This window comes from Meles meles, chromosome 1, assembly GCF_922984935.1.
Source record: "Meles meles chromosome 1, mMelMel3.1 paternal haplotype, whole genome shotgun sequence".
NCBI classification, from domain to species: domain Eukaryota; kingdom Metazoa; phylum Chordata; class Mammalia; order Carnivora; family Mustelidae; genus Meles; species Meles meles.
Window position 1 is genome coordinate 28,906,506 of NC_060066.1, and position 12,284 is coordinate 28,918,789.

The following is a 12,284-nucleotide window of genomic DNA, read 5'->3' on the forward strand; positions in this document are numbered from 1 at the left end:
CCCTATTTTCTAGTAAAGAAGCAAAAGTTAACCTGCCAAAAGAACCAAAACCTATAAATACTATACAGTTGTTGTTGTTTTTTGTTTTTGTTTTTGTTTTTTTAATTTTTGCTGAAGTTGCTCTTTATTCTCACAGGAAAAAAAACTTCAGTTCCATAAGGACAAGGATCTTGTCTGTTCTTCTCCGTGGATCCATCTGAAACACCAAGAACAGTGTCTGGTACGTGGGGGATGCTCAGTAAACATTTGTTGAAAGATCAGGAAAAATACGTCATTAAACTCCTGCCCTCCTTTAGAAATTTGCAAAAATAGATTTAAAAGTAAATAAAAGCAAACATGCTTTGATTTATTTGAAAGTCACACAAAAAGGAGATGTCCCAAGCATTGTGTTTATGACTACGGCCTTTGATAAGTAGTCCTGCATTTGAATTTGGGCTGTATGACCCTAAGTAAATCACTTAATTTCTCTGTTTTGCCTCAATATCCTTCTTCTGTAGAATGGGTATGCTGCAACCTCATAGTATTGTTATTATGATTAAATAAGGCACGGAATGAGTAAAAAGCCTACAAAATTTCCTGACATAAAGTAAGCCCCAAGTGAGCCTTTGGGTGTTTTTTGATTTGTTTTGGTTTGGTTTGGTTTGGTTTTTTGTTTTTTTTTTTTTTTTGAAACATGAAATTTGGCTGAGGAAGGCACTGAGGCCCATGAAGTAAATGACAGCTGGAGGTCCCACAGCCATCCGGCAAAGCCAGAGCCAAACAGCCAGTTTCGAGTCAATTTATGAAAGTTTTTCCCACTGTACTAAGCTTCCTGCTCATCTCTTTATATATGGTCTCTAAAACTACTTGCAAAAAGGAAAAGATGTGTGCTTCACACTTTCTTGCAAAGACTTTTCGAAAAATGCAAGATTCCCAGAAGCTTGCTGGAAATATTGAGAAAACCCTGAACCATGCCACACAAAGCAGTTACTATAACTACCCTAATCCTGAGTTTCGCAGACTTATGGAAAATTTATGTTCTTTAGCGTTTGTGAGCACACAGCTCAGGGAAACGGGAATCCAAACAGCAATCCTTGAGTTGTCTTCAGGATGAATATAATATTCAGAGTCACCGAGTGCTTCTCTTCCTCCTCCGGTCTCACCTCCCTCGGCTCGCAGCATTCCCCACAGCTGGTGCTGGAAACCGCGAACTGCTCGCTAGCGCGGGCGGGGGCGGCCGAGGGGCCGGAGCCGGAGGCGGTGGAGATGAGGCGAGTCTGAGCAGCGAGCGCCGGCGCTGAGCTCCGCCTGGAACACAGTCTTCCCGGACCTGTCAAGTCAGACCTCACGTGCACACCAGGAGATCTAAGCAAGGCGACCTAACCAGCCGCGGCCTCCGAGCGCTGCGCAGATGTGCAGGGAGCGGAAGGTGAGTCACCCTGACCTCCTCCCCACCCCCGCCCCGTGTCCAACAGGTTGGACGGGGCGCGACTCCACGGGGCCCGGTGGGCACGCCTCTAGTCTCACCTGGGCACGGCGCTCGGCTGCTCCCTTTACCGAGTCGTCGTTACTATTTAAACTCCTGCCCCAGCCCACGCCTGTTCTATTCCTTGTCTTTTTGCCTTCCCTTCTCCTAAAATGAGAGCTCCGCTCTGTGCCGGAGAACGAGCCCAGAACGCCTGCTTTCTGGGAAACTTGGGCCGGCAGAAATGGCTAAACCCAAGGGCGCAAAGTGCCTCGATACACGGCGGCAAACGGTGATCCCTAGTCCTTAGTCACTCACTGGGACTTCAGTTAAAAGTCAAAACCAATTATCCTTATTCCTCAACCAGGAGGTCGAAACCAGAGGGAGGGAGGAGAAAATAGAGCGCGAGTGACAATCAGACCCGAATGAGAATGAATGGGAGCAGATGATGTGGCCCCCTCGCCCTGGGCACCCTCCGCCACGTGCTCACGCCCCCAGCGACCACTCCCGGAGAGGCCTCTGAAGCCGCCGCAGGAAAAGACGACGGAGGAATACAGTCTCAAGTTGGAGAGAACTCAGACCAGTTACCACTTCCCCTGCTTTCTGAACTTTTCCTCTTGGTCTCCTGGGCTGGAGTGAGTCTTACCACCACCCCCGCCCCTGGCCGCGGTTCGTTCCCCCCAGCTCAGAGTCATCCTGTCCTCCTCCCCCACTCTAGATCTCCTACCTTTCCCTCCCCGCCCGCTCCACCCCCTCGGTAGCGAAGCATTGAATCCGTACACCTCCCGGGCGGGGAATCTCCAGCATAAACTTAGTAGGGGTCGGGGGGGATCTTGAGTCCGGGAAAGGCTTCAGCGCCCGGGAAGGTGCCCCGGAACTGTCCCCGGCTAGACCGCGTCTGAGCTTCCCCCCACCCCCCAGCACAACCCTTCAGCCCCGGCGCCCCGGCCCGCGAGCGCTGCGATCGCGCACTCGCCGCACCCTAGCGGCCACAGACGGAACGAGCGCAGGGGGTGGAGAGTGGAAGGGTGCGCGGGCGGGAGGCACCCCCCTCGGGAGTCAGGGAAATCCCGGCTGCCACCAGGGGCCGTGCCACCACCCTCGCCGGACCGAGGCTTCCGGCGCGCCCCCCAACTTTGTGGCGCCCTCACACAGCGGCGGCGGGGATGGAGCTGCCTCCCCGAGGGCGGGCGCCGCCGGACTCGCCGCTGGACAGCTGCTCCCTGACCTCGCTGGACTCCAGTGTTTTCTGCAGCGAGGGTGAAGGGGAGCCCCTGGCGCTTGGGGACTGCTTCACGGTCAACGTGGGCGGTAGCCGCTTCGTGCTCTCGCAGCAGGCGCTGTCCTGCTTCCCGCACACGCGCCTTGGCAAGCTGGCGGTGGTGGTGGCCTCGTGCCGCCGCCCCGGGGCCCTGGCCGCCGTGCCCAGCCCCCTGGAGTTCTGCGATGATGCCAACCCCGTGGACAACGAGTACTTCTTCGACCGCAGCTCGCAAGCATTCCGCTACGTCTTGCACTACTACCGCACGGGCCGCCTGCACGTCATGGAGCAGCTGTGCGCGCTCTCCTTCCTTCAGGAGATCCAGTACTGGGGCATCGACGAGCTCAGCATCGACTCCTGCTGCAGGGACAGGTACCCAAGAGGCGCGCGGTGGCTGGGCGGGGAGGCGGGCGCAGTGGGGAGAGGGCAGCAGAGGTAAGATAGGAACTTCACACAAGCCTCGCTGGATCCAGGCCTCAGAGAACCTGAGGCCATTTCTGAGCTGTTGAGGTGGGGTGGCAATGAGTTCTGGAAAGCCTCAGAGCCACCTTTGGACTGGAACTTTTGGTACCTCTTCCTTTTTTGAATGAACGTGTGCCGATTCGTTTTTAAGGTAAAGGAGGTCAGGCCTGAAATAAATATTTGATGATGGAATAAATGAGTCAGAAAAGCTGCAATCCAAAAGATGCGTGTCCAGAGATGGAGGTCTCAGTGGGGAGCTTTATCATTTGTCAGACCTAGAACACTAACTTTATTTTCTTTTTATTTCTTTATTCTTTTTTGACATTTTTTAATGTTCAGTTAGCCAACATATAATACATCATTTGTTTTTGAAGAACACTAACTTTAAACTTGGAGAGAGAACTGCTTTAAATACAGGAGATAAAAAATTGGTTCATTGACTGTGAATGTTTGTGGGACTTTGATGATGGCTTTGCTGTTATCTTGCTATTAGTGCTAGTTCTTCATGAAGACCTTTCCATTACACGCACACAAAAGTTCCATATGGCAAACTTATATTCTTGTCACAAGAAAAATGGGTAATAAAATGCATTAAAGTAGATTTTTTGTGTATAAATCCTTTTGTATAAACTTCCACCAAGAAAGGGTCATTTTAAAAATAATAATCCTGAACCAATTTTGAGTACTGTGGGCAGGAGACAGCCTGGGTAAAATAAGAATGGACATTTCCTGCATTTTACCAAAATAAAAAGCATGACCTCACTTCTAAGTTTAATTTTCTTTTGACATCTATATTTTTGAAAAGTTAGATTAATCACCAAGTTGTTTTCTCTAAAAGATACTTCAGAAGAAAGGAGCTGAGTGAAACGTTAGACTTTAAGAAGGACACAGAAGACCAGGAAAGTCAACATGAGAGTGAACAAGACTTCTCCCAAGGACCTTGTCCCACTGTCCGGCAGAAGCTCTGGAACATCCTGGAGAAACCTGGATCTTCCACAGCTGCTCGAATCTTTGGGGTCATCTCCATCATCTTTGTGGTGGTGTCCATCGTCAACATGGCCCTGATGTCAGCTGAATTAAGCTGGCTGGACCTGCAGCTGCTGGAAATCCTGGAGTACGTGTGTATTAGCTGGTTCACCGGGGAGTTTGTCCTGCGCTTCCTGTGCGTGCGGGACAGGTGCCGCTTCCTGAGAAAGGTGCCGAACATCATAGACCTCCTAGCCATCTTGCCCTTCTACATCACTCTTCTGGTAGAGAGCCTGAGTGGGAGCCAGACGACCCAGGAGCTGGAAAATGTGGGGCGCATTGTGCAGGTGTTGAGGCTGCTCAGGGCTCTACGCATGCTAAAGCTGGGCAGACATTCCACAGGTATTCAAATTTCAGTGATGCTTTTTAATTTGCCGTTGTTTGTAATCATTAGTGCTTGACTACAGCCCAAGAGAAGTGACTGTGAATTGATACTCTGAATTACCAACTCCCATCCTTTACCCAACCAGGATCTCCAAAAAGGTGTTGGGAAGCAAAATCCTGAAGTTGTTATCAGGTATAGAGGAGAAGATGCCTCACCCACTCCTTCTCTCCATAAGATACGTGAAAAACAGTTTGACCGCTTATTAACCTCAATTTTTTTAACCCAATGCTCAGAAGTTTTACAAAATTAAAGACACTCTGCCCATAGAAGTTTTTAGATAAAATATGCATAAACAGCACATAAAGAGATGCATAAATTATTCATGATATATAGGGACATAAGCCAGTTTCTTTTCTCTGTCCAAGGAAGGACTTACCCCACACATTCCTGGGCAAAAATAAAGTCAGCCTTGTAGGACTTTCTTTAGCCATGCAGAAAGTGCGATGACCGGCACTGGTGGCCATCCCATACTTTTTGAAGAGACAATGGATATATTTGCCTTGGAAGAAAGCTGAAGACACTGATTAAATGCTTTAATGCTTTAGTTATCTGAGAATTTTCTTGTCTGTAAACCTGGATGCATGAGAGAGATGGTAACAGGAATTCCTTAAAATCTAATGAAAATCTAATGAACACTCTCCCTAGAGAAATCCCTATACAACACTCAGTTGTGCATGAAAGTTAGAGTCAAGGTCTGGGGTAGTCACAAATCCATTAAGGATGATTCTTGTGTTCCTGAGGGTAAGAATTCTCAGTGGCTTGTTCTGTGACTGTTAGATGTTCTGGAGTTCCCTTATGTTAGATTTTAATGAAAATAAGAACCCTTTGAAAAGCTTGTTACCAAGCAAATTCTGAGCCCCAATCTGTGAAGAGACAGATTTTAATATTTGGGGGTGGACTGAGGAGCATACATTTTAACAGGCTCACAAGGGATTTTGGTGGACTCCACTTTAGAAAACACTGGAGTAGGAGGAAACTGTGTTAAGACAGTACATATTAATGCAATACACAAAATACAAGTAATTTAGCTAGAAAGTCCCATTACCACCTTATTTCCCTAAATATATGCCTGACTGGTCACCTAAACGAAGATGAGGGTCATTGTCTCTCCCTATTCATATAGGGAGAACTTAACTTCTAATATTTTTTTTCCCCACATGTCTGAGGTAATTAGGACTTCTCCTACCATAATTTTGGTAGTGTATTTTCCTAGCTAGTCTCACAGAGCAGGGATTTGATAATGGGGTTTCCAACAACTTTTAGAAGTACCACTCTTTGTTTTCTGACACACATAATAGGATGCTTTCTCCTAGTATTTATAAACTCCTTACAAGATTCGATTTAAAAACACCCAGTGAAGACTACATTTTTTCCCCAAAAGAAAAGAAAAAGAAAATAATAGTAATTTCCACAGTGTCACCTCTTCAAAGTTTTTTTTTTTTTTAGTTCCAAAGCAGTACAAAGTATTAATAAAGCCCTAATTTATTGAAAGGATATGAACGCTTACATAAATATTTGACAATTTTATCTTGCGCATCACATTTAGCAATATATAGACATCGATGACATATTTCCCTATGTATTAACTATAAATACAAGTTGAGAGGTATTCTAGAAAAACAGGAGAACAATGGGTGGGCCAGAGAGCTAAAGTGTAAATCCTGGCTGTGTAGCTTTGTACTAGACATGCCACTTCTCTGTGTCTCAGTCTCCTCCTCAGGAAAATGGCATAATAATTGCATCAATCTCATATTGTTTTTTGAGTATTATCTGAGTTAATAGATGTAACATACAGAAATTCCGACCACTTTGTGTTTCTTTACAAAATTATTTAGAACATTTCATCTTGAAATGAAAACAGTCTTCTAAACACTGCTTTTTCTCATGCTGTCAATGTATTTCAGAAACTCAGTTCAATGCAGACACATCAAGGTCAATTTCCTAAAAGATATTCTAAAAAAAAAATCTTCTTTTGAAGTTAAATGTCAAAATTAATATTCCTTAATCTTTAAAAATAGCTGGTAAATAATTTAAGAATATCTTAAAGTTTTAAGAACAAAATTTAAAAATAATGAGAGTACAAATGGCATTTTAATGCAATTTCAAATACTCTCTAGTGAATAAAAATTAAAATGATTCTAAAAGGTATTGCTCTGACCTTCAGAGACAGCCTGACCTTCAGGCTGATATGACTTCAAAATTTTTAGCAGTGTTTGTGAAATCTGGTGTCGGGGGAGATGCCATTTTCAAACTCTAGTTCCATTATGGGCTCATCTGACTCTCCTTAGGGCTGAGTTTCTCCGGAGATGGGATTGGACTCTCTTGGGTATGTCTCGCAGGGGTTCAGTGAATCTTCACATAGGAGTAGGGAATGCAGCAATGCCTCATAGTGAGTGAATTTCCTGGTAGCTTCAGTCTCCCATACCTTTTCGCAGTGAAAGAATAATCTGTATTCAGGTCTATCCCCTTACAGGAAAGCAGAAATTCTATGTACTCCAGGGAAATGTTTCCCTATAGCTTTGGTACTATGGGTGCGAGTTTCAGTGCATGTCACGGGAGTTCAGGAATCCCTCCTGATAAGCCTTTAAGATGCCCTGTGAACGTACATAGCGTGGTCTCATGTCAGTGCGGTCACTGAAGCCTAACTTGCTGCTGCCACTTCACTTCGTTCTCCTGGTGGACACTCCTTACTGCTTCTGGCTTTCAGATAACAGTGTCCTGATTATGTTCAGCTTCGTTAGGAGAGTGAATAGAGCAGACACATAAAATGGAAGGAGACAGCATTAAACTGTCATTAGAAAAGTGTGCCAAAGTGATGCGTGGAAATGCAGGCCTGGCCAAGTGAGCCCTCCACTTGCCACGTAGCGTGGACTAAAGCGTCATTCCTGTCATCATCCTCTGCCTGCCTTGTAACCTCGTATGTCACCTTTTGTGTGTGTTTCCATAGTAGGTGTTTAGTAAATGTATAAGTAGATGAATGAACCTAACTAGGTTTCTTTCTATCCTTTGCAATCTGGCCCCACCAACGAGACTATGAGCTCCCTGAAGGAAAAGATGATGATTTATCATCTCAGTAGCCCCAGAACACTGCCCAATGCTGGAGACACGTTAGATGTGAAATGCATGTTTGTGGGTGGAGAGCCAGGCAGGAGAGGGGAAGAAAGGGAAGTGGAAGGTGGCGAGGGGAGGAAGGGGCGCCAGTGACTGACGACAGTTGTTCTATTCCAGGATTACGCTCCCTCGGGATGACAATCACCCAGTGTTACGAAGAAGTCGGCCTACTGCTCCTATTTCTGTCTGTGGGAATTTCTATATTTTCAACTGTGGAATATTTTGCTGAGCAAAGCATTCCTGACACAACCTTCACAAGTGTCCCTTGTGCATGGTGGTGGGCCACAACCTCCATGACCACTGTGGGCTACGGGGACATTAGACCAGACACCACCACAGGCAAAATCGTGGCCTTCATGTGTATATTATCAGGAATCCTTGTCTTGGCCTTGCCTATCGCCATTATTAACGACCGCTTCTCCGCTTGCTACTTCACCTTAAAGCTGAAGGAAGCAGCCGTCAGACAGCGGGAGGCTCTGAAGAAACTCACCAAGAATATAGCCACTGATTCCTATATCAGCGTTAACTTGAGGGATGTCTACGCCCGGAGCATCATGGAGATGCTTCGGTTAAAAGGCAGAGAAAGGGCAAGTACTAGGAGCAGTGGGGGTGATGATTTCTGGTTTTGAATTCACTTTCAATTTATGTACAAAAGCTTGTGTACAACTAAACCCAACTGATAAAGTCTCGATATGGATGTCTGTGTACTGTTGAAGAGTCTCTTTTGAGTATCACCCGTGTTAGTTTTTACTGATACATTGCTTGGTCTGCTAGAATAGTTCACGTCCCCCAAACCAAGTGCACACTGAGTCTCAAAACTAGTCATTTAACACAACCCAACACAAGGAGGCCAAATGTTTGAATTGTCAACTATGAAATAAGAGTACAATACAAACCACAAAGTTTAAAGCTTTACGTATCACTGATTTTAGAAGTTCTTTGCTTCACTAAATTTAAGAGAATGGGAGTTAAATTGCGTAGCCCAGAGCAAAGATAAGTGAATATTTAGGAACATCCTGAACAACTTGGCTATTTAAAGACATTCTCCAAGTAAATAAATCACTCCTTTCTCCATCAGTTAAAGCTGTTAAATACAACAATTCTCTTCGAAAGCAAAAGTCCTGATTTGACAGCCATAGATGGTGACCCTGTCTTCTCTCTGGTGCAAACCCCTGGTCACAGAGGGACTAAGTTCTGATTCCCATTGTTACTATCGGCGGTGGGAACCCCCAAACTGCTTAGCCAGCAGCAGAAGAGGCTGTATAGAGACTTCGAGAACTGTGCCTTCTCATCCTCCCCACTGATTACATTCCTGTAGCCTAGAGCAGGCATCTTCTGCATCCCTGGGAAGTCAGAGGGTCTTCAAAAATCTCTTTATTGATGTAGTGTTCAAATTATGTCTTTAAAATCACAAATATATAAACGTGAAGTAGTGAACATCCTAAATATAGATGCTGAAATTATTACATGGTCTTATTTCATAAAATGAGAATGATATGTCGAATGATACCACCAGTTGAACTGGAAGATCTTTTATTTTTTAACAAATATAGCTCTCTAAGTGCTGGGGCATACAGCAAATGTTCAGCGTGCATCTGTGATAATGAGGAAATTCATGGACATTCTATTATATGATTAAAACCAAAAGTTCTAAACCTGAGAATTAGTTTATGATTCCCGATAGTCTAGTTGAGGAGATTTTAAAAACTAATACCTGCATTTTCAGCGTGTTTAACAGTGCCTCCAAGGGGGTGAAATTGGTTCTTGGGGGCAAAAATATCAGTCCTTTTATTCATAAAACAGATATATACACGCAGTACACGAACAGATATAGAGTATATCTATGGTGTTAAAATTTCGTGGGGTGGAAAATTAGAGGAAAAAATGCCTAGGAGGCTCTTTGCCAGGGTTAGATGGTGCTCAGAAATACACATTGAGAAATAATGCTTTAATATATGGCTATACCATAGTTCACCAAGTCTATTTAAAACACCCTATTGTATTATGAACCACAAAAAAGCGGGGAAGGGAGAAAAGAGGGAAGGAAAGAAGGAAGACAGGGAGGGAGAAGGAAGAAGAGGAAGAGAGGGAGGGAGGAAAGATGAGAGAAGCCATTCAATTATAAGAGGCCATCGATTATAAAATGCATCCAGATTTTGGATATGTAAAAATTTTAAATATGCATCTTAAATCAATAAAATATCATATACACGACCTCCGGTTTTCTGGTATGCATGCTTAAGCTCTGAAAACATTTTCAGTGATGTCATGAGTTTCAGATTGTGCTAAAACATTTTAATCCACTTGGCTTATTTCCACTTCTCCCAAATATTATGAAAGATTTAGGAGATATGAATGGTAATAAAATAAATATTTTCCCTCTTACATAATTCACAGGTGCTGGAGTATAGCATAGGGCCACTAATTCTAGTGTAAATCCCATCCATAGTCTGAGGATGAAACAGAAGTTAGGTATAGAAGCCAAACTTTCCGTGGCTTCTCTAGAACTCTCCTCATTAAGAACAGTTGCTCTGATCCAGGTCTGTGTTCTATACTCATTGTGTATGATGTCATTAATCCCAAAATATCCCTATTAAACATTATTATACTGTTTTAAGTATTAGTTTATTATTTATTATTTATTACTTATTTATTCATTCAACAAATATTTATTTAGGATCCATCTGTGGCTGGGTCATCTATGGGCTGGGTACTAGAGATTCTTAAACCAGACAAGTCCTATTCTCTTATATTTAATATTCTATTTGAGGGTTTGAGCCGAACACAGATGGTAAGACTGAGGTATAAGAAGGTAAAAGAACCTGCCTAAATTCACACACTCCACATACTGGTGATAGAGTTTGGAATGAACCCCAATCTGGTGGACCCCAAAAAAGATACTCCTAAAAGTCATAGATTTCATTATTCCCACACAGCCTGTGGATAGGGATTCACTTCGTAGCCAGGCAAGCCAATTTCTTGTGGATACAGAAGTTTAATAATGCCTTAAGAAAAATTACAGCTTATTCTCAGAGGTGGAATGGTGCTTATAAGGAACAGCTATTGTCTTGCTTTATAGCCATTATTAGACAAGAAAAATATCTTTAGAATAACTAATAGCTAGAAAACAAAAGAAAAATGAAAAAACTGTATGTATTCCATAGAGATACTTTTTTCTACCATCAAAGATTCTTAACATGTACTTCATAAATGTGATATGTTAGCATCATATATTTTGTCAAGATGCGGACATTTCAAAAGAAAATTTTAAATACCATTGCTTAGTCAATTTCTCTGTTAGAGAAAGTATCAGCGTACTTATTCAGCAATGTACATAGAAGCAAACCAAATTTAATTTAAATAACATGAAATAACTGTTAATTTTATATCCCATCATTTGAAAAACATTTAGTATTTTTTCACAAATGTAAGAATTATTGCTACAAAACAATGTATTTAATTTGGAAATATAAATAATGGAATTATTGGCTTTCTTTAAGCTTTTAGAGAACACTAATTAAAAACATTAGCGTGCACAGAGGTAATGCTTGAACATCTAAAAGAGCAATTTTAAGAAGTCACTATGATGTCTCTAGTAGAAGTGTGGCATGATGATCGTGTGTTACTGGGTTCTTTCATACACAAGGAATTGTGTTTATCATTTTAATGCAAATTAGTGTTGAGTATAATGTATTGGGTGCATAAAGAAGTAAACTGAGGTAGAAAACTCAGTGCTGTGTTTCAATGTGGAATTCTTACTCTGATTAATCTTTGACTAAGCCTTTGCAGAAAATATACATGCTGGCCCAAGTTATCAGAGCAAAAGGTTATCACTGGGTAAGATTAATGCTTTGATGAACATTTCCGCTGAAACATTTTGTTAACATGAAAACCTGCTCTTTTGAAATATTAACCATTAATATCTCTGTCTTATCAGTCCTTCAGTTCAGGTCCAAGATACCAGTTACAAATAACATGTTTTAGGGCTTCCCTTGGTGATTTTCCTTCACAAAGCACCACCACTCCCAAACCTCCTTCCAAGCCATGCTGATACATGAAATAAAATGTCCCATAGGAGGGTTTTACTCATAAACCCCCACTGGCAATTTCTTATGTGGCACGCTTTAGGGTTAATGGGAAACGTCCTCACTTGCCTTCTGTTAGAATCACTCCCCTGCTTATCCCCTCCACTCCCATTGCCGCGCTCTTCTGGTGTGGAATCAGTAAGACTCAAACCCTAATTAGATCCGATCTCGTGCCTCCGTGCGCCTGCCCCCACAGAGCTGATCATGAGGACAGGAAAAAAACCAACGTATGCAGACTGCTTTCATTTTTACATTCTTGCCTACAACCCCAAATGGGTTCTTAATGCTGCTAAGCAATCATACTGCAATTCCTGAATGTGTTCACTCTCTAGATAAATATAGACCTCCAACACCTCCTTTTCATTGCACTTTCACTCAGAAAATAGACTCGAATTTTCCACAAGGGCCGACACCCACATTTATCCACCTACCTCCACCTGTGCCTGTTCACTCTGCCTTTCCTCCTATTATGTGCATTGAACTGTCCATCCTCTCCCTCCTCTCCAGCTT

At 43.2% G+C, this 12,284-nt stretch overlaps 1 protein-coding gene across 2 annotated transcripts; it reads left to right on the forward strand.

Annotated features, from left to right (window-relative positions):
* The first annotated feature begins 1,175 nt into the window (after positions 1 to 1,175).
* On the forward strand, positions 1,176 to 11,420 carry KCNV1 (potassium voltage-gated channel modifier subfamily V member 1). 2 transcript variants are annotated; one of them, XM_045986036.1, is made up of 5 exons: positions 1,176 to 1,408; positions 1,812 to 2,079; positions 2,600 to 3,077; positions 4,006 to 4,535; positions 7,807 to 11,420. In XM_045986036.1, the coding sequence occupies exons 3-5, from the start codon at positions 2,611 to 2,613 to the stop codon at positions 8,316 to 8,318; spliced, it is 1,509 nt and encodes a 502-aa protein (XP_045841992.1). In that variant the 5' UTR covers positions 1,176 to 1,408; positions 1,812 to 2,079; positions 2,600 to 2,610; the 3' UTR covers positions 8,319 to 11,420. The 2 variants fall into 2 exon arrangements, with proteins under 2 accessions (XP_045841992.1, XP_045842076.1); XM_045986120.1 differs by lacking the exons at positions 1,176 to 1,408; positions 1,812 to 2,079 and having other exon boundaries at positions 2,513 to 3,077.
* The last annotated feature ends 864 nt before the right edge of the window (positions 11,421 to 12,284 follow it).